This window comes from Gymnogyps californianus, chromosome 1, assembly GCF_018139145.2.
Source record: "Gymnogyps californianus isolate 813 chromosome 1, ASM1813914v2, whole genome shotgun sequence".
Classification (NCBI taxonomy): domain Eukaryota; kingdom Metazoa; phylum Chordata; class Aves; order Accipitriformes; family Cathartidae; genus Gymnogyps; species Gymnogyps californianus.
In genome coordinates, this window is record NC_059471.1 from 103,994,913 (window position 1) to 104,022,010 (window position 27,098).

The following is a 27,098-nucleotide window of genomic DNA, read 5'->3' on the forward strand; positions in this document are numbered from 1 at the left end:
ACCTCCTCATACTCTCTTACTGCAAAGCCAGGTGCTTGTAGGAACGCAGAGCCTGTTTTCACGCCTGTGCTGCAGGGAATACTGTAGGTAGTGAGCACAGAGAAATAAAGGGCAGCTTGTATTCTTTTGCTCCCTTTGCTGCCAGAATTACTGGGGAACATTTTGGTGCCAAAAGACTTCCCCAGGAATTGTTCTGATTAACACAAAATCCCATTTTTATAACAGATTAGTGATAATAATCAAAGCTAAAGATCTGGCAGAAATCTTAAGTTCATAGTTTCCAATTACTACGACACATTTCAGTACTAATGACACATCAGGTTGAATTCCAACCTCATGAAGATGTAACAAGCTGCATCTGTCAATGCAGAGTTAAAAATACAGAGTGATTTAAGAACATCATTCAGAACATAAAATGGCTTTTCTATATCCACTTTTAATGAAAAAAATACTGTATGAATAGAAATGGAAGTATAGCAAAGAATTTTCAGTTGATCTAGGAAAACACAGGGATAAATAGAGCAAGTAAAACTAACAATTTACTTCCAGGTTATTTGTATATCACGGAACTCCTGTCCCTACTTACAGCCACTTATGTTTCAAAACAGACCAGAAAATAAGAACAAAATATCCTTACAGTACTTTTACTGACATATTCTCAGTTGAAACTACGATGGTGGTATTCATATATTTTTCATTTCTTGCATCCCAAAAAGTACAATAAAAAGACTCTCAAGCTACCTTTACGCTTGAGGAAGAAAAGTTTGATCTCATCTGTTTCCTTTTAATTTCATAACTTGCAAATTATTACTGGCAGTACACTCGTTTGATAAAAATTAATTATGTTACTTCAATTTTTAATGTGCAATTTCTGAGATTTTACACAACAATGTAAAGTTGACATGGAATAACGAAGTGTAGTTTTTACCAGTGAGGAGATCTGTTTTAAGATAACTTCCAAACACTTTAGGCATGAGGAAAATAATTAAAAAAATCTTCACCAAACTAAAATTAACATACATGTATTCCATATATTAACATTGTCCCTGCTGTTTGCCTTAGTATGGTCCAAATTCCCAACACAGAGACTATTTATATCATTTTCTAGTGTGTCCATATCTTCTTAAATTGGAAGAAATATGTTTAGAAAAGAAACCTGATCTACTAGAACATATAATGGGGATAGATTAACTTCAATTATGTTACTTGAAATAAAATATCCATTATATAATGGATGAAATATCCATTATATTAAGCTACTGGCTGGCAAGCATTAAATCAAATATAGACTTCTACATATTCTGTATCTGTAGTAAAGTATTATAACATATTAAACAGACCTTTATTTTAAAATCTCTTTCCAGCACAGGACCAATCCTGTATTAACTGCCTCACATAAGCTAGTTGAGAGTTATGAGGACCCCTGTCTTTTTTGGTACTGTATTCTGAGCTTTTCCAGTTGCTCTACACACTGCGTCTGGGCCAGCTTCAGTGTTCGGTTCTCCTCTGTCAGTTCTGCGTACTCCTTAGCCAGCTGAGCAGCATCCATGCTTTCTTTTTCCACTTGTTCCAGCCTGGCAATCAGCTCCTTTCTGACGATTATGAAAAAAACCAAAGATTAAAAATGGCAGTATGCAAAAATTTGTCATCGTGTGTTAGGTTAAAGCTGGACTATAGGTTGTTAACACGGTATTACTTGAGCTCTTGTGAAACAAAGACCTAGAAAATTAATTTGTTAGAGTCCTCCTTTTCCTTTTAAAAGATGAAGCTGCCAAAATCTCTGATAGGTTTGCTGTTCAGTGACCAAACCCGCAAAATGCTGAGGACCTTCAAGTATCTCTAACTTCAGTAAGAGTTGAACATGCAGTTCATGGGGGAGAATCAAGTTCTTGGAGACCACATGCTAATATTTTGCCTGAAGAATAACAATTTATTTTTCTCTCAATACCAAACATATTTGAAAGAAAGCGAAGGTTTTTGTGTTCGGTTGGTTAGCTTTATCAGTTAATTCTGTGAAGTACGCCTTTTCTTGTGAAGTTTCCTTTTCTCTGCTACAAAGAAAAATGATTCTAGTAAATACTACGCACATGAATCTGAACTACATATATTGTTTCTATAATGTGTTTATGCTCAGACCTTAGCCCTACTGCTGAGGAAGAGTGATAGAGCTGCAAACCTGACCCCTCCTGGTCTTTTTAAGAGCAGACATAGGAGGATTCAAGCTGTTGCTTCTTTCTGGATGGAGTCACACAGTGCCCTGTATTCCCAGAGCTGGCCAGGAGCTGGAGTCTCCTGTATAGTATCAACTGAAATTACCTCAGCACAAGTTAAGATAAAAGAGGTCTTAAAACAAAACACACTGAAGGCATGAGGAACTCACAGGGTATCTAATCGCTCTCCACTTACTTACCCAGCAGGCTAGCCTGGCCTCTGCTTTTTTTCCCCTTTAAGTCAAATCATTTATTCACCCCTGCTACAGGAAATCTCTTCTAAAAGGTTCTTAGTTCTTTTGATCATTCTATCTCAGAGATTAGTTAATCTTCAACTGTTCACAGCCCTGTGACTTTACTTCTCAGTCATGTCAAAACAATGCTTGTAGATCATCAGTGGGAAGATGTAATGCCTTCAAAGTGTATAGCTTTTGCTGCAGTCTTTAAAGGAGCCCTCTTGTCAAGCTAGACCAGTGCTTTCAGACAGGAAATTCCTACAGATCAGTAATTCTATCACCACAGGTCAGAGTATTCATGAAATGGTAATATTTCAGTATTTGCTGATCACTTACATTACTTATAGCTGCAAACCTACTACTTACAGCAGTAAAACTGTAAGCACCTGGGTTTTGAAAAACACTTCTATCTGGCCTTCTTTCAGGATCGGTTTGATCTTCCTCTGTCTTTACCACAGCTTTCAGTGATAGCACAGTTTGCCCATGGTTTAGCTGACTGTTTACAGTTACTGCAGTTCAAGGAGTCACAAGTTAGAAGAGACCCCCGGCACACTCATTTCTCCCAGCTGTGTTTCACATACAAAAAAACAGAAGGGAAGAGTTAGCAGCCATTACAGCAATTTTAAATCATCCAAAAGTTGCAGTATATAGAAACCCTCCTGTAGCTAAATATGTTGGCTTTGTTTTATACCACTGAGGTAATGCATAGCAGCTATGCTGCAGCAAAGCCTCTTCTCTTTCCTTTCACCAGGTGAAAGGTATACTCAATCAGGTCTTCAAGAGAAAATATCAAGACTGTAATTTTGTTCAGCAGAATTCTATTAACATTTGGCACAATATAGTTGCAAAAATTTTAAAAGCAGCAAGCCATTAACAGATTAATTTCACTTTGCTTGGGCCATGCTAGATCAACCAATTTTCAAATTGGCCAAGATGAACTGATCTTGCTAGACAGTTTGATATTCCAGCTCCTATTAATGGGACTATAGGCCACAAAGGAGCAATTGCATGTATGCTTTAGAGAGCGAGTAATACATTTAGGGACAATGAGATTTTACAAGTCCAGCAGCTTTAATCACTTCAGTCTCTTAAGGCATCCTCTAGAAGACTTTTGTCTCTTGGGACCAAAAGAAAGCTTCAGCAATATTTCTTTGCAATTATTCTACTGGTGCAATGCTGGACTGAAGGATTAAATTAAGCTCCTTCAAATTACAGACTGTTGACCCAGAAGTGTTCCAAACAAATTAATCCAGAATCATTCTCCCTTAATTTTCTTACACTTACGAGATTCTTAAAGGGAGATGCAGTGAACACACTAATAAGTAATCAGCATCTTAAAAGCAGGTAAACCTTTTCCACAGGGACTTTCAGTACCTGTAAAAGAAAGGTACTAACTATTCTATTTGGACTTAAGCCAGGAGTGGCAGACAGACAGAGTGCAAACTCAGACAGCTCTATTAATGAATGTCAGCCCTGATTTGATAAGATGAGGCTATGTGCAGGCATGGCTTTCATGCTGCTCTCCAGTAACATGCAAGCAGCACAGATAAAATTTTTTTTTGCCTCTGGGATTTAGCTTTGCAATTAAACAAAATATAAATGCATTAAAATCAAAATATACTCATTGCTGTAGTCCACAGTCTAGGACCTCCTTGCAGAAAGCAGTTTCCTTGCACTGAGGTAGTAAAATTGCCCACTTCTGAGTCAGCAGAACCTACTTATTCCCTTCCCATCAGGATCAACACCTGTTTACAGGGTAGGGTGATGTTTCAGGCAAATACTGCCAGCCTGCCACGGAGATCTAAAATTAGAGTACCAGGGAATTGCTAAATGTTATGAATGGTGTGGTTTACGAAGCTCACAAAAGGATGAGGACAGTAACTAACATTTGCTTCTGATCTAATCCAGGATTTGAACTTAGCTTCCAGAGGTTAAAGAACACCATACTAAGCTCTTGCACCATCTAGCCTTTGTTATGGATGCTTAATAAATAGATGTAGCACTGTGTAATCTGTGTTTTCTGTTAATGGTTACCCTGAGTTTAAATACTAACAGCATTGATAAGGTATTTTCTAAAATGGTGCCGAGGTACTTGAAGCTTTGAGACAATCTATAATGTACACTTTAAATGTTCTTTTTTGGGGAGGGGTTTGGGTGGGAAGGGAAGACGAGTGTGATTTGCATCATAAACCAATACACCACAAGCAATACCAGAGCAGGAGAAAAACCCAGCGTGGTCTTAGGGAAATTATTTCTCTTGTCCTGGCCTTAATGACTGACCATGCAGAGAACAGAGTTCCTTTACAGTAATATTCACAATGAATAAATACCAAGAAAAGTGACAGACGAAGCAGGTAAATCTATCTGGAGATAAGTGTATTTGGAGATGGACTGGACTCAAGGAAAACAGCTTCTACAGTGCAAAGAGGCAGACTTGTCTTTCTCCCCTTGTGAACAACGTATTCAGGGTCATGCATCTGTGGTACTACACATTTCTTCCCAGCTAACGTGTCTGTGTGTTCTAGTGGCCATAAGGTCATTTACTCTTCCCATATTTGACATGGCTTTCACATCAGGAGGAATCATGAGACCCCGTAAGGTAATTGCTGTCTGAGGAGACTGCCCTTGCGTGTTTGAAGTCTACTAATTAATTTTTAAAACAATGAGACAGCCTGTTTTAATGTAAATGAAAATATGTCTTGGATGCCAGCACATAAAAGGTCCGTAAGCATTCATCATTGCAATAGGGCAAGTTGAGGTTTCTTTTTGTATTAGAAAAGCTGTAATTTCCACTATTTGGCAAGTAACGCGTATTTTGGATACATGTGAGATGATGAAAAATCAGGTCTAGAGTGGGAAAATTATTAAGCTAAAAGGTTGCCTTTATGGTTTACACCAATCTTTTTCTGCAGTACCTGAAAGTCTGAAGACTACTTGTCTCAACAGTGTTGGGAAAGACACTCCAGAAATAGTGTACCTGGAGAAACCATCTGGACTTGAGACCTTAGAAACAGTCCTATGGTCATGAGAGCATGCTAAAGTATACGGAAGGATCCCACAAAATTAAGCAGACATCTCCACTGCATGTCTACTGTAATATGTGTAAAAGAAGGAAATCATATCCATGGCAAAGAAAAGGAGTGATCCTAAACCAGGTGGTGATCAAATGATACTTTCTGGAGAGTTATATTAGAATTGTCTGGGGGAGGAAAAAGAGAAAACCAGCCAGTGCTAAGAATATAAGATATAGCTAGCAACCATGGCAACTCTAATATTTAACTACATAATCCAGGTCATTATCTAGTAATAGCAATATAACAAGTGCTCAAAATAACCAGCCATCCCATCCCTTTCACCCAAACTTAGATACCCAAAAACATCTGTTATGGAAATACATGTGTGTTTCTGGAACATAAATTAAATTACATTCTGTGACCTAAATGTGGTGTGTTCTCGCTTCCACACCCTTTTCTTTCTTTTTGATCATGTCTCCCATTCCAGAGTGATTTTGTCCCTTGTACTACATATTGCTGGCATAAATGGGAAGAGTTTGAGTGAAGACAGCAAACAAAGCTGTGATTATTTATATTAGCAAAAAAATCTACCCAACGTTCTTTTATATTCTTGCAATTTCTTGCTTCTTTTTGTTTGTCTTTTTCCTGAGTAACTTCTTTTCTCCTTCTTATTTGCTTTGTCCTTTGATTTTCCCTTTTTTGAACCTGCAACCTCCCTTTCTCTCTCACATTTCCCATTTTCCTGTGAAACAGTTGTTGTCTTCTCTTCCACTCCCAGCCTAGTACATTCTCTTGCCATCTACATTGCATACAAGAGAAAGGGGCAAATAAGCTCTGTTCTTGCCTTGATGAAAAGCAACCCTTGTCATTTCACACCACTGCCTTTCTATACTTCGGCCATACTTGATCCTCACACTACAGTGAGAGACCAGTCAAGCCAAGCAAAACTAAAAGCCTTTGAAAAGTTGCAAAAGAGTAAATGTTTTTTACTATTTTAAAACAAATGTTATTCAACTTTCTATTTCTTACAGATGCCTCCTTTAGAAATACACTTGCATGTATTATTTCATGTATAAAAGGATACACTGAACTTTGCAGGCTGGAACAAAAATTGTTTAAAGTAGAATGAGTACTATTCCATTTTTTGTTTTACTAAAAAGCTCCAATACCTGTACAGACATTTATGTCAGGTTAACTTAACATTATTTCTTCCTCCTAGCCAACAAATCAAAAATATTTGCTCTATCCATTTTCTGCTCTTTTCCTGACAACCATTGTCTTCAGTATCCTGTGTGCACAGTGTACTATCAGTAGGCACCACAGGTGCAGACACTGCCAGGTGGGACTCGACATTTTAATTCCACAGGTGAGTTGACCTGTGGGAAGGAAGTTTGGAGCACTGGCAGGGGTACCATCCAACAGCACTTCTGGTTGCCTTTGGTAAAAATGTATGCTGAAGAACACTGCACAGATTGTTTGTTCCCATTACAAGGGATGAAACTCTATCTTTGTTCATTTTATCAAAATAATATTTAAAAGAAATAGACAGTAGATAGCAGGTGTATTAGGCAATTGTGAATCTTTATTTCCATACATTCAAATTCAAATGTAGAAGAAGATAAAGACACCTGCAACAGGGGCAAATTTCATAAAGCTGCAAACTCCATCTTTTCAATTTGATTATAACTGCTTTTGAGGCTAAAAGCTGTGCATCTCATCAGACTTTTCTAAAAAGTCAAAGCATCCTTCCCTTCTGAGAATGGAATATTCAACACGCATGCCACCCCAACCATTGTAATCCACTCTTCTCCTCTTCATTCAGCATATGCTACCCCATAAACTTCCTTTAACTTTCAAACTGTAACTGTTGAGAACATTTTTGGATATAAATCAGTGATCACTAGACCAAAACTCTCTTTTACTTCTTGCTTACTCCTTCACCCCCACACTTATACTCCCTTTCTATCTAGTTTTATATAAAAATCAAGGTTAATGTGTTCAGGTTGTGTATGCTTACTTGTGTGTAGAGGTATATGTGTCCTAATAACTTTTTAATCCACCTTCCAATTTCAACCAAACTTCATGCCGTAAAGAGGTCCCAATTAGTTTCTGGAAGGTTTTATAAAAACAGACTGCTACAGAAAGGAAAGATGCCCCAAAAGGGAAAGGCAGTATTGTGAGACCTCCTCCAAAATGCTACAAAATGGAGAATCTACCTGGAGGAAGGAGTCGTAAATATTTCCTATATCTGGAGGAAAACAGCTTCAGTTGGCACTTGCAGGTTTTTAAACCTCAAAATCAAATAACCACAGTGCACCAACCTGTAGGAAATTAAGCATCTTCAATCCCGGTGCTTGTAGGACCACTTCTTCAGATTAAGAGATCTGGAAGGTGGTGAAAGGTGCTGCACTGATATTTGTCATGTTTAGGCATTTCACAGCTACACAGCATGTGAATATCTAGGCCACATATACGTAATTAGAAGGCACATAAGAATCACAGTAATATAATTCTATTTGCTGCCTTATTCAGCCACTCTTGTTTTAACGTGTGTTTACTGAGGCATGAAATCCTCTATCCACAGAACAGGTTCAGCAAAGGTAGCAGTGGTGGAAGCTTCCTCACCTTGTTCCACTGTTGACATCCACTGGTGGAATGAAGGAAAATGCCAGCCTGAAGCCCCTTAATTCATCCCAGATAACCACTGCTGAGAGGCTGACTTCTGGGCTCAGAGGTTGATTAGGATAGTTTTGAGCTCAGGTAGACAATTTTGTGCATGTATCTGCCATTCCCAAGGAGCAAAATATTTCTAATTCAGTTAGTACCATAAATGTATGTACTCCATAGATAAACAAAAATGCATTCAAACAGCATTTTTTGCATTCTGGCAAATGCAAAAATATATATGTGAGTCTAGTTTTCAAGGGCTTCAAGCTTACTTCATAAATGCGCATAACTGATTCAGGGATGTGTCAGTAATAATAATGCATTTATATTAGTAGATTCTAAAAACCAAACGATCTAAGGCTACCTTTTGAGTTTATATGTCTAAAGTCAAGCACTTAAACAACCATTTAATATTTTATATTCCATTTGGATTTTCAGAGAAGACAAACACACATGGTTTCCACTGAATTCACTTGGTTGCTAAATACACATGTAAGCAGCTTATATTAGACAATAAAATTTGACAAATCATTGCAAAATTATTTGAATTAATTATCTTCTCTACATCTTTTTTAAAACACCAATTACTTTTGATTGGCCAAGTTTAATTAATGATGACTCAAATGCAAACACTGGGACAATGTAGTGTTAATCTCTCCTGGTTATTTTATTCTTTTTTAAATTTTGTGCGGGCCTGTCAGCAACTGAGTGCCATGCAGCTCCTACAGTGGAAGGGGATTTGCAGCGGGAAACCTCAACTAGTTCCAACACTTTAGGCAACAACTAACTATACTGTGCCTGTAGCCATCAACCCTGATAAAGACAAGTCTCCCTTTCTTACCCTGCATAGTCTGGATTCAAGGAGATCTTTGGCTATCTCACTTGTAAGACCAGAGGATTTCACCAGTTTCCCTCCCATCAGCTTGCTTCTGCAGCTGAAGACTCCCATGGATGCAAACTTGGCTGAACTGCACAGTCAGCTGTGTGAAGATTGCTGTGAAACAGATACAGTGGTCCACCTTCTACTCAAAGTCCACTCTGCAACAGAGCTCTTTTGACCCCTGTTGCTATATTACAAATGTTTCTGTTCAAGCAGCATTTGGAAGAATGATGGTGTGGTCTTCATTTTCACAAGAAGTCTCAGAGATCGACACTGAGGTAACTCTCCCTAAGGAATGCAACACTGCTTGAAGTCACCTTCAGTGTGAATATAAAAATAGAAAAGCATTTCAAAAAGAAAGTTTACTTAGCAGTAATTGTTATTCCTTGGGTTTGGTTGTCTGTTAAAAACTTTCACTACTTACCCTCTTTCCTCTCTCTGAATTTCTTTTTCTGGTTTCTTGTGGAAAGGGACCGAGAGTCACAGAGTGCACTTTGCCATTTAATAGTCATGCAAAGATGATAGGGGTATGAGTATAGGCCACAGACAAGAAAAAAAGTCTCCAGCTTATGCATTTTGGATATGAACACCTGAAATGTCAATGTACATAGAGACAATGCACCTCACAGAAAAATGTTTACTAGTATTGTCAAGTACTCTAAACCTAACTGAGGATCCATTATGTCCTTCATTAAAACGTGTAAAGTTAAATTGACAAAAATGTGCCTAAAACTAAAAAGGGGACTCGCACCAGCTGAACTAGATTGTTATGTGACCTGGAGGCTGTCAATGAAGGTTTTAAGGGACATCTGTATAACTGAGGGCCCAGAACTATGATAACTCTGTCCTTAGTGGCCCCAGTTGATCCTATGGACCAATGGCCTAACTGTTGTGCTGTACTGTGACCGCCAGGCAGAGGTATAAGGTCAGAAAATATCATGTGAAACCCTCATGTTTAAAACAGGATTTTACAAAGAGAATATACAACATTAAATACTTTGGGAAAGTCACTCACTTTCTTTCTTCCAGCAGAGCAATTTCTTTCTTGACCTCATGGTACTCTTCTGCTATTTTGCAGTGCTGTTTGTACACCTGCATAGATTCCTTAGAGTCATGACAAGGAGGCAGCGGCTTTAAGAAAAGAAGAAGAAATAAATATATATATACTGCTTTTGAATGAAATATTAGGAAAAAACACATATTTTGAAAGATACAATATTTATCTTAGTTCCTGTAAGAATACTTAAAGAATTTCCCCCCGCCCAGCTGCAGGATACGGCCAAATATTCCTAGTGATGGCCTTTCATGGAAGGGAAAAAACACTTCCCTGTATAAGAATATGCATAAACCTTCAAACTTTGTAAGGATTTTCAGAACTTTCCTTGTCAACTTTGCAAAGTATCCCTAAAGATTGTTCAAAGAAAGATTTCTCCCTTATCTCCCTCTTTTTCAGCTACAGTGGTATAAGAATGCTAAAGTTGATGCATTGGTCAGACCCATAAAATCCATGAGCGTGTTTTCACTGCAGAAACTGCAGCACTGAGCAGAATGGTAATTTGAGTGCAAACAAGCTCTTATTCTCCAGTTCTGCAAGATGAGAAGAAAAGACCTGGAAAGCTATTGACTAAACACTCTTTTTTTTTCATAGATGCAATGCTTATTCCAGTTTATTACTAAATAGGACAGGACCGTGAATTGGGACACTGGGGCTGATTCTGCTGGACTCAACAGGAGTTATACTGCTGACTCCAGTGCAGCCAAGATTTCACGATGGGTTCTATCCCAGCAATGCCTCAACCTGTAAGTAGTTTGCTCAAGATTACACCCAGTTTCTCTGCATCTCTATTTCCTGTAGAAGAAGGGGATATACTTAGTTAGCAGAAATGTTATGAGAGTTAAATCAGCTATATTTGCAAAGTGTTTTAAATTTCCATGAGAAGTGCAGGTGAGATTGAGAGTAGAAGGAAAAAAAAAAGATAGAAAAGACACAGTGAAGGCAAAAGCACTGTACCTCCTAACCTAAATACCGACATTATTGCAGCAAGATTTTTTTTTTTTTTTTTTCAATGCACACTGGAGGTAATAAATATGGCAAAACAAACCACTCTGTCCTGGGACGACTCATATGAATTTCAACCAAGATCTTGAAAATACAGTTTGGTTAAATGTCAGTGCTTTTTGTTCCTTAAAAAGAATGCAACTTAATTCAGGCTTCAGGCTTGACTCTCACATTTTGGCTATAGCACTTTCAGGAAGTGTAGTATTTTTAAGTTATTAGCCATGAATCAATTGACTGTAAATGAACTCCAAATAGCATGGTTGAGCCACCTGTTTGAAGCAAAAGGAAGCCCTTAAAATAGTTCCTTTACTGTCCAGTTAAAGAACATCCAATTGCCTTTCACAATATAAGTAGCTTATTTTGTATTTCTTGTTGTCCTACTTTGACTCTTCTCTGTAGTATAATATTCCTTCAATGACATTGTTAGGAAAAGAAAAGCACAAGTCTTCAGACTTTTCCTATTTATGATCTTGTAAACCTTTATTTTAGGTAAAGTGGAAATTTAAATTTTACTAAACATATTCAGAGACAAAGATTAAAAATAATTTTATCCAGGAGTCAGGGTAAGTTGGCTTCAGAGGTACCCCAATGCACAGATGTAACTAATGTACGGACCTTGCAAGTACTTGTCGATGGTATGTGGTTCCTCACTGAAATTTTAACACAGACACTCATTTTCTGTGTTCTAAATGTAAAAATGCTGTGACAGAATTGTTTCACAGCACGTTGTTTCATTCTCTCTGAGCTTGGAGAATTTGGGAACCCAGGGAAAGGGCAGTCCATTACTTGATGAATCTGGTCCCTAGGAAAGGGCTTTTAATTGCATTTCAATGGGGATGAGCAATAGCAGCATTCATATAGCCACCCAAATAATAAGCATAAATTTAACAAGACAGAATATAGAAGTCTCAGTGCTCTAATCCAAGAATGCAAGGGTGAGCCAAAGTAGCATCTCTGGTATCTACCAGAGATCAGCAAACAACAAATGCGTCACAATAAAACAATTTTGAACAGTACCCAGGGGAAAGTCCCCAAACAGTGATACTTCAAAAGAAAAAAACCCACTTGCTTTTGCTTCCAACTTAGTTTCCACAAATCTAGCTGGTTTAAATCAGTTTAAAAATTAAAGCAGCATTCAGTTTCTATATTCCAGCTTCCCACTCAAAAGATATATATAGAGAGCTAAAAATTATCTAGTCATGCTGAGACTTAGTATCTAATTCCCACTTAGAACCAGTTGCTGACTTTCAAACCCCTTCCTATCATTGTTTCCTCCTCAGTGTCATTTTTTCTTACATTGACATTTTATCACTCAAAATAAACTGACAACAAAAGATACAATCAGTTTACTAATATTCTGTTCATACAATTCTTTTCAGTCTTGTCTGATGTTATTAAGCACTATATCAAGAACTTTTAAAATTTTCAGTGTAAATTTAAAATGTAAATTTGATTGTGTTTTTATATGACTAGATGACTGGACAATTTGGTTTGCTCTTTTGTAATTTTGAAATTTCTAAGAAAGGTTTTGGAGATAGTACCTACAGTGTCCATGAGTAATTTCTGGCCAGTAGGACATAAAACAGGCTTATGCATTCATTATTTAACAAATACCTCTACTGCAATCACAAGAAAAAAATGGAGAGATACAAGTCTGGTCAGTTCTTTGCTGCCCACCAGAAAATGCAAGCCAACACAAAAGCACAGAGAAATTATTTTACCCATGTCTAACAGCCTACTTTTTTGACATAATAAAAGAGTGCAAAGAATTAATGATACATCTGTTCCCACCAAAAGAAGTGTTTTCAGAAGATGGCAGGGCAAACTCCTGAAAAACAAGTGCAGAAACAGAGGCAAAACTTGCTTGTTCCAAAGGGGTAACTCCAACTAGCCAGCAGACATTTACAGTATTAACATATTTCCACATAAAAGAAAACAATAACAGAATAGTAACAGTTACTGGACTAGCCCATACTCATGTAAATGGGAATGGCAGCAACCTGCAAAATTAGCGAGTCCAGTCCCCTGTTATCAGAAGCAAATCCTGCAATTCACAGGCTTGCCCAGTTCTGTCTTAGAAAAACTGAGATCCCCTGTCTCAGTCGAAAGACTGGCCCAGAGCCTCACCAAGAATTAGAAACATTTTTGTCATTTCCAGTTTGGTTTTGTTGAAGACAGATTTGTAAGTCTTTTATTGTGCCAGCACTATCTTTCACTCAAATGGTGGTTCTTTGTCCTACCTGTTTTACCCCTGAGATGTACTTACAGAGGGCTTTCATATACTTTCCAAGACCTGTGTGTTGGTAAAGCTGCATTCCTCTAAGCCATCCTAGATGAAATTTCCATTTTCCCTAGCTTATCCAAGCAGTTTTTCTCTGCTCCCCATTCCACCTGGAATGACTTTTTTGAATGCCTGTGGCCAGGCCATGGGAAGTGTTGCAGATGCTACCCTGATGGCATTCCCGTGGCAGAGAAAAAGAACTGGGATTCCCAGTAGAAAGCACTTTTCATGCATGAAGTCTGTATACTATTTTTGTGGTAAGAGTTTGCTAGTTTACCCAGGTGACTAATTACAACAGGCCTTAATAAAGTTCAATTTGCAGTATATATTTTTTTTAACTCAGAAGCCAACAGCCATACTTTAATTTCTCCTTAGGACAGCCCAAGCTTGTTACTTCCTGAAGTATCTTGCCCATCCAGAAATTAATATATATAAAAGCATACCTGCTACATAAGCAAAAAACACCATTGCCAAAGAAAGTTATATTTAATGGCAACAGTTGCTACTTTTAATCCTGCTTATTTCAGGCTTCAGTGTCATCCACCCTCATTTTCCTGTGCTGGCAAAATACGCACACACAGCATCTCTGATTTTGTTCACAAAGCTAGTACAAAAGCTACACCTTTCAGTCATACTAGTGGTCTATCCTACTATGTCCAATTTTCAACAAGGTCTAATTTTTCCTTGTATTTTGTTGAATAACTCACTGTGACATTGACAAACTTTCTACAGAATCCAGCAAGTAGACACTAAGAGATCCAGTTATAGGCTATTCTGTAACTGCACATATGTATATACATCTTTACAAGACATATGCACTGTTTATTTAGATTTTTGTTTGGAATCCAGATATGAAAGATGTTGGAAGATGATATGCAAAGGCAGTTCATGAAGAAACAGAAAGAGCCTGAGTGGTTCTGCCTGTTTTTTAAGACAGGCTGAAGGAGCTGTTCTAATTAAAATCTTTGCTGGGGGACACAAAAGGACAGTTTTGAGTAATTTTTTTGCTTCACTCACATGACAAAGTGTGTTTTGCCTTGCCATATGAATATCAGCATTCCATATCCACAGAAGTTGTATAGTTGATAGTGTCACCCAAGTGTTCAAAAACTTTAAAACAGTTTATTTTTTAATCCACCTTCATTTGTTTGCATTTACTTTTTGGTTCTACTGTGAAAAAAATCAAAACTTTCTCCTGAAAGGTTAGTGTTTAAAGAAAAAATGGTATCATGCAGTTTTGCCAGCTGAGCATGTGGACTCGTCTAGAAGGCAGTCTTTAGCACTGGTCTAATTAAAGAGTGGTGTCTCACTTTTTGTAAATTTGGTCATTTTCAGCTAAACTATTCTGGAAAACCAGAAAGTTCAGTGCCAATATTTTGCACATGGTCCATGTTCATTATATGGCCTTGTGTACTCTTCCACGATGGAAGAAACCACATTATTCCAAGCAAAAGTGATAACTGCACATTGCAGCTACTTTTTGTCGTGCAGCTGGAACTCTTCAACCAGTTTCAGATATCTAGTCTAGGATATGTCTAGTCTAGTCTAGTTTTACTATGAAAGTAAGCAGTTCTGTTTCCTCCACACAATTCAAGTCAACTGGATGAGAGCAATTGAGAGTTTTGCTCTCCTTTCCTGAGAGATTTTCCATTCTTTTCTAACCTTAGTATGATGCTCTGACTTTGTAAACGTCCATGTCTTACATAATCTAATATAAGATCATAGTTATCACAGCATTACAGGAGACTTATCAAGTTCATAGGCAATCAAATCTAATTATAGAGTACCATGATACTCTAGGAATTCTCTTGGAATTTAATACACATTAAAAAATACAGTATACCCTTTAAAAACACAGTATACTTTTAAACTTTCTAAAATAATTTGTATGTGTCTAACAAGAGTCTTGGCAGTCAGTAGAAGCAATAGTTCCATTATTAAAGTTCCACAGTAAACAAGGTTTCTGCTAAATGCTTGTATCATACACAACAAACTGTCCCTTTCATAATATTTTCATTGTTTCTTTTGTATAGACATTTCCCACTAAAGCATGAAAAACTACCCCTCGCCTTAACAAACTGATATTATAAATGGTTGGAGCCTTTTCTCTGTTGCACCAATTTTACGGTCATCTAACTCCACTGATCTCAACAGGTTCGTAATACAAAATATGACATAAATGCCTCTCTCAAGCTCACGATTTCATGAGAATTACGTCATATTATGAGAATAAAGAATTACAGAACACTCTATGCATCCGTATATGACTTGTGTTCTTCCCTCTTGAGGATCAAACTCCCAGCTGGAATAAAGACTGATGGAGAAGAGGGAGATGAACTGAGCAAGTCACAGGAAATGCTGGAACAGGACAGACAGCACACAGGGCATAGTAATGCGGGTACTTAACACTAGATACCTTCCTCTATATTCAGTGACCTAAACAACAAGGCCTTAGATGCTGATGTAGGTGTCTAAATATAGCAGATAACCCGTAGTAGAGTGTCTGTCAGAGGGGCCACCACCCACTACACAGCTAATCAAGGAAGCGCCTTCCAAGGCCCAATCCAACTTTTACACAAGGCAAAGGTTAACGTTTCCCAATAACAAACTGACAAATGTAGCAAGCCTACCCTCACTGCACTACCCACCACATTGCTCCCACAAGGGCAGGGGGGAAATGACACTGAAGCCCAAATAAGCAAGTGCTTTATCGTCACTCAAAGTGTTGCTCGTCAGTGGGAAGAGAATAATTTCCAATACTGCAAACAAAAGGAATTGAAAGCAAGAAGTTTATTAATATGAGCTTTGTTTCACCAGTAGCGTATCAGGAACTTCTTTGTAGTTTTTTTAATAATAAAGCTCCAAAAGAGACCACGCTTTTCCTGCATATAGCTTAAACTGCTTTGTTCTCATATGTAGGGCTTTTGTGTCTGGTTGACCATACATTAATTTTTTTTTTAAGTAAAAAAAAAAAAAAAAACAAAAGCAAAAATTTGAGTTAGAGAATTGATATTATTTTCTTACAAATTGCTTCCTGGAATTTCTTATTCTCAGAGTAGTAGAAAAATGTAACATTCAAACAGGTAATTGGAAAAGACAACATTTTTGGTCTGAACCTAGCTAGTAGATCAGAACACTAGACTGATCATTTTTATTCTTCAGAAAGAAGCTGTAACTTTCAACTAGGATTGTCCTCTAGTAAGAGTCCTTATAGAGAATTAGCTATTTGCAGTTAGTCTCCTTGAAATACCTTTTCTCCAGGCAATCCCACCTCTACCTCTGTAAAGCTGGTGCCAGTGCTTGGATAGCAGGGTTTATTACCCTGTCAGGGGAAGGCTGCACTGAACTTTGCCCTGCCATCGGATACCAGTGCCCAGGGAGTAGGTACAGTAGGATTGTGGTAGGAAAAGTGGGAACACTAGATAATTCTGCTCAAACAGCCAAGTTGTCTGCCAGAGCCTAACATAGAAGGACAAAGGGTTGAAGCCTAAAACAGAGGTGCAAATTGCTTGGTACTCACACTGTGGTCTGCTGCCTGCATGCATAAAATTCTAAGGCTCTGATTTTCCATGTCACTCAGTGAACTTACATAGCTTTCAAGCTGCTTTCAAAATCCAACCTGAAGATCAGCTAATTTGGCCTTTTTTTTGTTTGTTTGTTTTGTTTTTAAAACAGGTTTCAAAATTTTCCTTTGTATGTTTGAAACCTGGAAAGTTATTAATTTTTTTTTAAAGTGCCTATTATTATATAGCCACCTACCCTGCATTTATAGTTTGCTTCTTTAAATAAAATAAAAATGCTTTTGACTGTATTTGTGGCATGGTGATGAAAATCTTGTGGCTCTAGATGTGATATTTTTATTATGAAAATATGTACCAGCATTCTTACAAATTCAAGCAGTTCAGGCTGCTATGCCACAGTTAATTAAAGGCTTCGTTTACATGACACTTCATGTGTGCTGTTTCATACCAGCTAACTTTGGGATAGAGAAAAGCATGGATGGAATGACAAGGGACACCACCATTCAGTACTTCTGCAGGTCCTGGTGAAGCCCATGTTGTAGTTCGCTTCTGTAACACAGGAGCTACCTGTTTCAAAGCTGGTATGGTTACATTAACATAAATTGCAACCACATGCTATACAGGGCTGACACACCTTTAGCAGTTTGGATTATAGCAATTTAAAGAAGTAATTAATAAGAAAATGTAACTAGGTAAATTATAACTTTGTTACAGTTATTGCTTGTTTGAAATTTTAAAGCAGTATAAACATAATGTAATTACATGAGGTAGTTATAACTTTAAGCTGTGATTCAGATTAACAAATGCGAGGAAATTCAAGTTTACATTGCTAAAGCTAAATGCACGGTTACTTTTGCATCAGCTCAGAACCCTGTGTTAACTTAACTGCCTCTGGTTGAACATAAAGGCATCTAAATATAAATATGCACATAAGCTTGAAAAGCTAAAGGATGAAGCACTACCACTAAGTTTATAATTTTGAGTGGTTGAGTCAGCCAGATAGTCCTCATAAGTTACCCTTTCAACTACCTCAATATTACCAAAAAAAGTTTCTGAAGGATAATAGGAAGAACATTATCTGAATCAAAGCCTTTGATTGTTTCTTTGAATTTGTTATCGTATTGAGATGATGAGAGTAAAGGAAGGTTCTCTTGAAAAAAAATGTCAGCTACTTAACAGACCAAGAGGGTGTACTTAGTGGAATTGCTCTAGTGCATACTTAAAAAACTTCTACTGAAGGGCTATTATTTATCCAGCAGACTTGAATGCTTCCAGAGGAGCAATTTCAGTCTATCATGAAATTACACATTTATGTTCCAGAAATGGGTCATAAAAGTCCTAATAAAAAAATCATCTCTTGGCCTGTAAAGTACCTACATCTAACACTAGTAATTTTGTTTTTATGTACCAACAGCAGTAATGATAATCATACTTTGCTCTTTTAGAGCAGTCTTCACCCACTGATCTCAATGCTCTTTAACAAAAAAGGTAAAAATTATTAACCTCATTTCAGAGATGAGCAGAGGGATGAAGCAACTCCTCCAGGATCACACAATGTGTCACTGACAGAGTTGGAATCAGAATGCAGGTTCTTTACTTTCAATTCAGTGCTTCAGCCACGAAACAATATTGCTTTTCTCAAATTGAATTCTTCTGAGGGAAAAAAAAAAAAATCAATCATCGTCTTTGCTGCACTGGAAGATCAGTGGAATAAAGAGGCCAACATATTACCCTGTTCCTTTCAGCCCAAATCTTAGGTTGCTATTCGTTCCTTTAATCTTTCCTAGTTATGCCTAAGGAACCTGCCCCTGTTCTCAGGATTAGAGGGATAGAGCAAGAAGAGTCTCCGTCATCCTCCATTCCTTCCTCAGTCATCCTTTTGATGAGAGCAGCAGGAGAGAAAAGTCAGTCCTTTAAGTCAGCAGCCGTCCAGTGTTGTCTCACTAGTTGATGGGGACAGGAAGGATGACATCATTGGACAACACGGTCTGCTAATGCCTTTCTCAATTTACACTCAGGAAACAACTGCCTTCATATTGAAATATCAGAGGAAGTCTAAATGCTCCTGGGAAACAGATGATCTGAAGCAGTTTACAAAAGCCAACAAACACTCCAGAACCGCCACAGAGGAAAGGGAAATAATCCCTGGATACAGAACTGGCTCTGTGCCTGGTGAACCATGGAGTTGCCATCAACTGCCGTCTGACTGTCCTGTATATCGGGGCTCCATTGTGCTATGCTGACAAATTCGACTGGTCACAAAAGGATTCACCACTTTTATCCCATGCTGTCGGCAGACACCTGCTAGGGCAACCATTAGGGCTGCCGGCTATGCAGCATGAACTAGAGTCACTTTGAGGGGGCTCTCATCAATCCTGATGACTGGCTTTAGTTACCCAAGATTAGAGATAAGATAGCACTACAAAATACACCTTTGCATTCTCTTGGAATGCTTCAGAGAAAGCTGATCATACCAGTCTTAGCACAGCCTGTAGGCATGAGAATGTAATACCTGGCTCATTTCTTCTCCCATCAAAACCACAAGAACTCTCTTCATTGCAGTGCAGCAGTACATGCTGTGTTTTGCACAGGAATTGTAAAAAAAAATTAAAAAGCAGGTGAGATGATTGTTAAAATACTCATTTCCCTGCAATTGGATTAAAAATGTCAAATCAATTTTTCTGCAGATCTTGAAAAGACAATGTTTTCTTCTATGGAAATACACATTAAATGTTAATAGGTTAGAGAAGCACCACTGAAAACTTTCACCTTAGTGTAACAACCAGAGTTTTTTTATCATAACAAATATAGTGAATGTGAAGTAGAACTGTAGTAAAAAAAAGTTTACCTGCAGCTGCTGATCTAGTTCTGGAAATGCCAAAGGGAAGTTTTCAGAGGAAGCATCATCTAAAATGTAAACACGAAGTTAAAAATCAATGTCTACCCAAAAGAGCATTTCAAATGTTCTGTTTAATGTAGTTTTACATTGCATATATTCACAATAATATCAGGATCCTGCAAACACCTCCGCATCTGCTTATCTTTCTACACTTGAGATACCTTAATAGACTCCTTGCAAATACTAGTGGGTTGGCAATAAGAAAATGTTTAGGTGCTGGAAAGACAGAAAGCCTATTTTGTATTGCAGTGATTAAGAAACAAAGCCAGTTAGCACAGTAGAACATGTGATAATTTAATAAAAACAATAAATACAAACAATCTTTCTTCCTGAGCTCTCCATTACACTGCAAAGTAAAGAACCTTCCAAGGACAGCATCCTTACTACCAAAGAGTTCATTACTTGAATGAAGGGAAAGATGTCTTCCCCATCACAATACAATGACTTACCAGGACTAAACAATAATAGAAACCTTTTCAGCCACCACCCAAAGGCAACCACAAGAACACACAAACCAGCCTGGCAACCCTGGAACTAGAAGACTGTTACCTACACAGATGTGATTAGAATGGGGAAGGCACCACAAATTTGTCTGTACTGCAAAGAAATGTCTTTACTCTGTAGATAATCTTTATGGGCTAGAGTTAGTTCATTCATGACAACAAGCCAAACTGTGTTTTTATTTATTTCTTTATTTTTAGTACAGGCTTCCAGCAAAGGTGGGACAGACTGTGCCAGTTACGTCAGTGTTGTGATGTGGACACCTGCCCACTAGTAGCTGGACTGAGATCAGAAACATGAATCATACTTGGTAGCGTCACAGCTAGCCGCTGCAATATTTCTTTCTCAGTGACTTTCACACTATCAGTTTTGCATTGGATTGTGATGACTGTTTACGCATCTTACTACAGGTTACGGGAGGTGAAGAGAAGGTTACTATTAGCTAGTTTACAGAGTCAGTTATTTGCAACGTGTCAAAATTAAACAAGGATGGCTCTCAGGAGAAAATTGCTAACATAGGTCAGATCCTGCAACCTGCTCTATGCTGGCAGACTTGTACACTACAACAAAACCCCAACAAGATTAAGAGAACCACATATCAAAGAAGGAATCTGAATATTCTTAAAAAGTACAGACTAGGATTTAAATTATTTGCCAAATATTTGTTATCTCTTTATCCTGCCCTCAGTGGTCATACAACAAAGTAGGTTAGGGGGAAAAAGTAAAATAAGTCACCTTATCCTATGAAGAATAAACATACTGGATAACATATGGTCAGAGCCTTACTTTAAGTAACATAGCTAGAGCTGGGCACCTCTAGGAAGGGATGCCCAGAGAAGGAAAAAAAAAATACAGTGATACAGAGGGCAAAAGCAAAAGCTTTTGAACTTCCTCAGGAAACAAAGTGAAGTTGTATATTTTCATGGGGTAGAGGTCTTGCTAGTATTATCAAAAAGTCATACCTGCCCCCCCTTCATTTTTCACACCATGTCCCAAACATGTCCATTCTGGAAAACACTTAAATTGCTTTAATTGTATAGAATTGTATCATGCTGATATGCAAGTGTTTACCTTTAATTTGCTGTTGCTTTCTTGAACAATATTTAAAAATAGACTAATATTCTAAAAGAAGAAAGATGAATCATATGGCAAGGCTAAAGGGAAGGACAGAATAGGACTCAGTCCGACCAGGGGTACAGCTGCTCTACAAATATTTGGCTGAATAGCTGTTAAATATTCTGACAGAGATACTGGACCAGAGTCATGGACAGCAGTTAAGCTGCTATTTGTTTTGACAATTCTAGCAGTACAATCTTTGGTACAGTGGCTTTAAGGAGGGACCTCGAACATCTTTAACTTAAGAAAAACAAAGCAAAAGCAACCCCAAGATTTTTAAAGAAACATCAACCAATAATTACTTTTTCACTGCATCAGATATTAATAAGAAAACAAAATTAATGCAGTGTCAGAATATTAGAAAATATATTGGATTATCTTCAGAAAAGAACCAGTAAAAAAAAGTTTGGAAATATTTTAAAAAGGATGGAATAGAGAGAGAAATTACTATAGAGGAAATCCTTTCAATAAACAGATGTTCCCTGCTTATTTTTTGAACTCAAGTGACTGAGTCAATGGTACTAAAAATAGAACATACTGGTATCCTAACCATTATGGCATACCATAGTACATTTTATAATGGGCCTGCCCTAGCATCTATTGAACAGCTGCTAGGGTTTTTTTTAGTTATGCTAGTTTAAGACTTGTTTAAATCATCATCTGATGTGCAGAACATCATCGAGAAAAGCTGGGGACTTCAGTGGTTTGAAATTTTTCTGAGTTCCTAATTCTCTTAGGCTCCTCTGAAATTTTCAGCTGAAGTATTTAGTTTACAAAAATTAACAGAAATCCTCACTAACAGCGATCTTGTTTTCCACAAAAAGAACAACAAAAAACTTTCCCCACAGCTTTCAGTGAAATAAATTACTGCATCAGGTCAGTCTGTATTTCGCTGTTGTCAAAGTAACAACCACAACAATAACAACACAAATCACTGGTAAAAACTAAACACGTTTAGGTTTCACACAAGGGGAAACCAAATGACAGCAGTCATTCGCCTCCTAAAACTTTTTTGAGGATGTTTTCAAAAAGTTAAGAGGAAAGATATAAACTCTTGCATTTTCTTCCAAAAGAATCACTATTGCCCTTACAAGCTTGAATACTGGGTGTTACGCAGGAGATCAGACAAAATCACATTGGCTTCTAGCCTTAAAAATCTATGACTCTGAAAATCAGAAACATTGAAAATGTCGCAAATGTCAAATAAAATATTCTGAAGATCAAAACACGTTCATAACTATCTCCTTATCTGTCTGCATTTGTTCTTTTCTAGTCTGCATCTCCTTAACTAGACAACAGAATTCAGAAATACCTCTTTTTCTCCTTTTCTCAATTTATTATCAATATTTAATGAGTGCCTAGATTGTTATAAGGAATCAGTGATATAATCAAAGACCCCCTTTATAATAAAGTTAGTGGCTTTTCTGTACCACAAAACCCTGAAAATAACTAGGCTGATTCTTCATCAGATACAAACGGCATGTCACCCCTGTGGTCACTATTTTACTACTCCCTTCGCTGTCACTCATAAAGAAAAAGCATTTATAATTCAAGCTGGTTGTTGAAAGCATATTTTGTTTAAAAATAAAAATCTAAAAAAAATCAGAGACTGCAACTTGAGGCACCTGAAAATGAGTCAAGATTCTGGTCAAAAGAAAACAAGGAAGGAGGAAAAATATACACGTGAATGTTATGGCCATCCCAGCAAACTCAACAGCACTAACCTGTGATGTGAAAGAGTCAGATCAGGGACTTCATCACAGCCACCTAAGTTAAAGTATCTGTTGGACGATTTCTAAATGAGCAGCACTTCCTCATTTCCCATAGATCCCCAAACTAATTTTGAATGTCTATATTTAAAAGTGCACTAAAGGTAAAGATCTGTACCCTGATTACAAGATGAACTCTCTGCACATACAGTTGATGATTTTTTAACCAAAGACGTGGTGCATGTGTAGGGAATAGTTTGACTTTCATGTTTGTTTCATCAGGTTCATACATTCTCTGTGCTTGTTGCTGAAAACTGTCATTATAACAGAGAGCATCTGAGGGAGGGTCTCCAGGGAAATCACTTCCTCCTTTTGCTTTCCATCAGTTGGGCTGAGACAATGTACCCTTCTATGTCAGAGCCAGCTCTCTGACCATTCCTACAGCAAAACTAACAACATAACAAAAGAACAAGCTCCCTAAGCACACTGCCCAGCCAACACACCTTCACGCTGAAATGGTGTGATGGGCAGCTTTGCATAAGGACAGCAAGGCTAAGCTGCTCAACCTTCACTGTCCAGATGAGCGTTTGTCTCTCTGCTGATAGCACCTATTAGTACAAATGTGAGATGGGCTTCTAATGTGTGGTACAGAGATCCACACAAGCCATCTGATTTAGAAGGCTGAACTGTGTTAAGACTGATTGTCTTCATACAAAAGGCTTACTACTCATCAGTGATGTCCCGATGCATTCAGTCCCCTGATATATGCTAATGTTGCACATTTGAGAATGAATCATGCTTTCTGGAAAGCTTCATTTATTTAATCATGTTCTGGCCTTCTGGAGATTCCAATAGCCCAGACCTCCATCGTGTAGACGAACGAGTGAAATCCCTCACACTTTGCTGTCTGACTGACACAATGTCTGGTACAAAGAAGCATAACACCCCAGTCTCTTCCTATATGGCTGCTCCATTTAGCTGAACTGTGGGCTACGGGCAATAGTTAATGAATAAATACTCTAAGAACAACATCTCATTTACTTGCAGTATAAACTCACAAATTACAGTTTCTCTAGGATCTTCACAAAGATAGACAGAAATAGAACATAAAAATTTAAGTGTGTTGAAAGCACATTAAGGTTGCTAAATCAAGCACTCGAAATGTAGGAAATGCCAATCACAGCTCTGCTTCCTTGAGTAACTGAGTTATGATCCAGTCTTTAATTATACAATCAGGTACTATTTTTTTCTCCTACATGCGTGGGCAAGTGTATTCAGATCTCTTCCTCCTAAATTAAAGAATTAAATTGGTAACATAAGTAGGCTGTTATCCTGTAAGTGTATCAGCCCTTACACAGGAAAAGTGCTCAAACTCTACTGCAAGCACTGCAACTAGCAGGGGGACAACACTGGCAAACTGTGTATCAGGGTCCAGTCTTGGCCCTAGGAGGGCAGTGAGATCCAGCAGCTCCAGCCCTGGTTACTAACAGACAGGCATAGACTCATCGAATTCATCCTGGAAGGCTGTGTGGCTAAGTGACTGCGACTTGGCACTGCTGCGTGAAGCTCCCGAGCTTCTATTCACAGCCCTGCCTGATGTGACCTTACAGAACCTTGCAGTTACCTCACTCGTAAAATAGTGGGGAATGGTCACTGCTGGACCCAGGAATAGGCTATGAAGGCTTGCTCAATAGTAAGAGTTGTGGACCTCCCAAAAATAGAAACGGTCCGTAACAGAAGAGATAAGAGCAAAACCCTGCTACTCCATATACCTTCACCTAAGCCTAAAGCATCCTCTGATGAATGCACAGCCACTATCCTTTTGAGGGTATCTCACCTAAGTTGCTGTCTAATTTCCCAAAGATCAAGCCACTTACCTGTAGGTTGGGTGTAGTTTTAGGAAACTAGCTTTGTAAATTTTAGCCATATATTTTAGCAATCCCCACTGGTTTTCAACCAACACATTATCTGGTGGAAAGCCTCTGTTGCCATTACAACCAAAATGAGGATGGAGTAGGGATTTGAAGGTTGCTATTGAAGAAGCAACCATTGCAAAAGAGTCTGGCATGATCAACTAAAAAAGCAAAAAATTCTTCATGCTCACTAGGATAACAAAGGCATAAAGAGGAGTAAAATAAGTCATTTGCTATGCTTGCAAAAATATTGCACTGTTCCGCTGTCTGTCAGTTTCATTAGAAGATGTATGTTTTGCCTTTGTTATCAGTGATTTTTCTGGAGAGTGCTATCAGAGGTAGACTAATTTCAAACAAAAGAAATTACTAATAATTTCAAAACCAGTCATTTATCACCACATGTCACTAGCAGAACTTTTCAACTAGATTCAAGCTTTTATTCTAGGAGGGAAGGTGAAGAGATGTTTACCTATGAACCTTCCCTTAGAACTACTACACAAAACAAATCCACTTGTCTAAATTTAATAAAGTTCCTGTTATAAGCATTGTATCTTAATATGTTCACTAAATAAGAGTTAGTGATATAAATTAGGACATATTGAATTTCATTGGTTTAATTAAATTGATGTTGATAAACTACAATGAACTTTCTATTTGGGAACACTTATTTAAATTTTGGAACACCATATTCAGTTTAACTTGCATTAGTTTCCAAGCGATATAAGATAGGCTGAAATAATATGTTTCAAATTCATTAATTTAAAACGGTACCTTAAGTCAAACTGGTGCAATACGGTGTGCAGACACACCCTGGGAAACCTATGTTTGATGCCAGCTTAGTGAACTTGAGTAAAAGAGCCAAACATAGATATCTATATATACAGGAATAAGAGATACACAATAAAGCTGTCTTCTTATATAGCACCCGCTGATGGGCTGCTCCTGAGACTTTTAAGGAACTGGTTAGCCTACTTTCACATTAAAAATACTGCACAAAGCTGGCCAGGATTTCGGTCATCAGGTGTTGACTGACAAATAATATAACACAATTAAATTATTTCTTGTACACTCAGGATAAGCCAGCTCCGGTCTTGTAGGTCAGTTAACACAAAGTAATCTCTCCTCATGAGTTGAGAGCAGTTTCTCCTTTCGCTGCTCCTCACACCCAGTGCTTGGTTACAATCCTAGCCAGTGAGATAATCACCACCTAGAAGAAACATTCCATTTCCCCTTTTTATATCTAGTTATACTGCCAGTTCCTCCTAGTAAGCAGTTGTACAGCCCCCGGAAGGAGAATGCAGTTTTTCTTGGTGAAATCTGTCACTGCGCCTTTCAAGTGAAGTAAAATTTAAGGAAAAGCTTAAGTCAGACAGATTCCTTCACCACTTAACCCCGGTGAAGAACTTTTTGTATATACGTTAGCAGTACATGAGCCTCACCTGATACTTTACTATCACACCTACAGCAGGTAACTCCTGTTTGAACTGAAAACAAATATCCTTGTCAAGGAGAAAAAAAGATTAAAGAAATATGAAAAAATAAGGAGGAGAAAAAAAAAAGCCAAGTATGGAATACCTAAAGGTCTATCTGTTGCAGCTCATCTTAAAAAAAAAAAAAAAAGTGTTAAATACTTATTTGTGCTCTCTTGATTCAACTACGGTTTGCTGGAAATTTTCAAACCTGATAAAAGTTTATTTCCTTTGCCTTCTTTAAATATATCAAATATAATAACCATGTTGAGGCTTACCACTAAGAGCAAGAGTGGAATTCTTGTGATGTGGTAAAAGAGTATGCTGGTTTAGACCTCCTGGTAGCCCCCAAGGGGATGTGATGCAGAGGAGAACATGGCACTCACTTTACTGGTTGCTATGTGTTTTTATCAGCACTCACAGAGATTCTGGATTGCATACTGCAGGAACACTTGTATGTATACAATAAAGGACTCAAAATCATGGAAAAGTTTAACAAAATGTAGCAGCAAAAGATTACCTTTCTGTAATTGAGTTTATTTCTCTAAATGTTAAGAGAGAGGCTGGAATTATTAGCAGGATAGAAAAGTAAAAAATAAATTATGATGCAATGTTAAGGAAGC

General features: G+C 37.8%; 1 protein-coding gene across 1 annotated transcript in view; it reads right to left on the reverse strand.

Moving 5' to 3' along the window:
• Positions 1 to 1,251: 1,251 nt before the first annotated feature.
• MAP3K7CL (MAP3K7 C-terminal like) overlaps positions 1,252 to 27,098 on the reverse strand; it is a 28,019-nt gene continuing 2,172 nt past the window's right edge. Inside the window, exons 3-5 of the mRNA XM_050908620.1 lie at positions 19,717 to 19,775; positions 10,023 to 10,138; positions 1,252 to 1,592 (exon numbers count right to left, since the gene is read on the reverse strand). Coding sequence (XP_050764577.1) covers positions 1,412 to 1,592; positions 10,023 to 10,138; positions 19,717 to 19,775 — 356 coding nt within the window. The 3' untranslated portion in view covers positions 1,252 to 1,411. The remainder of the gene's footprint in view (positions 1,593 to 10,022; positions 10,139 to 19,716; positions 19,776 to 27,098) is intronic.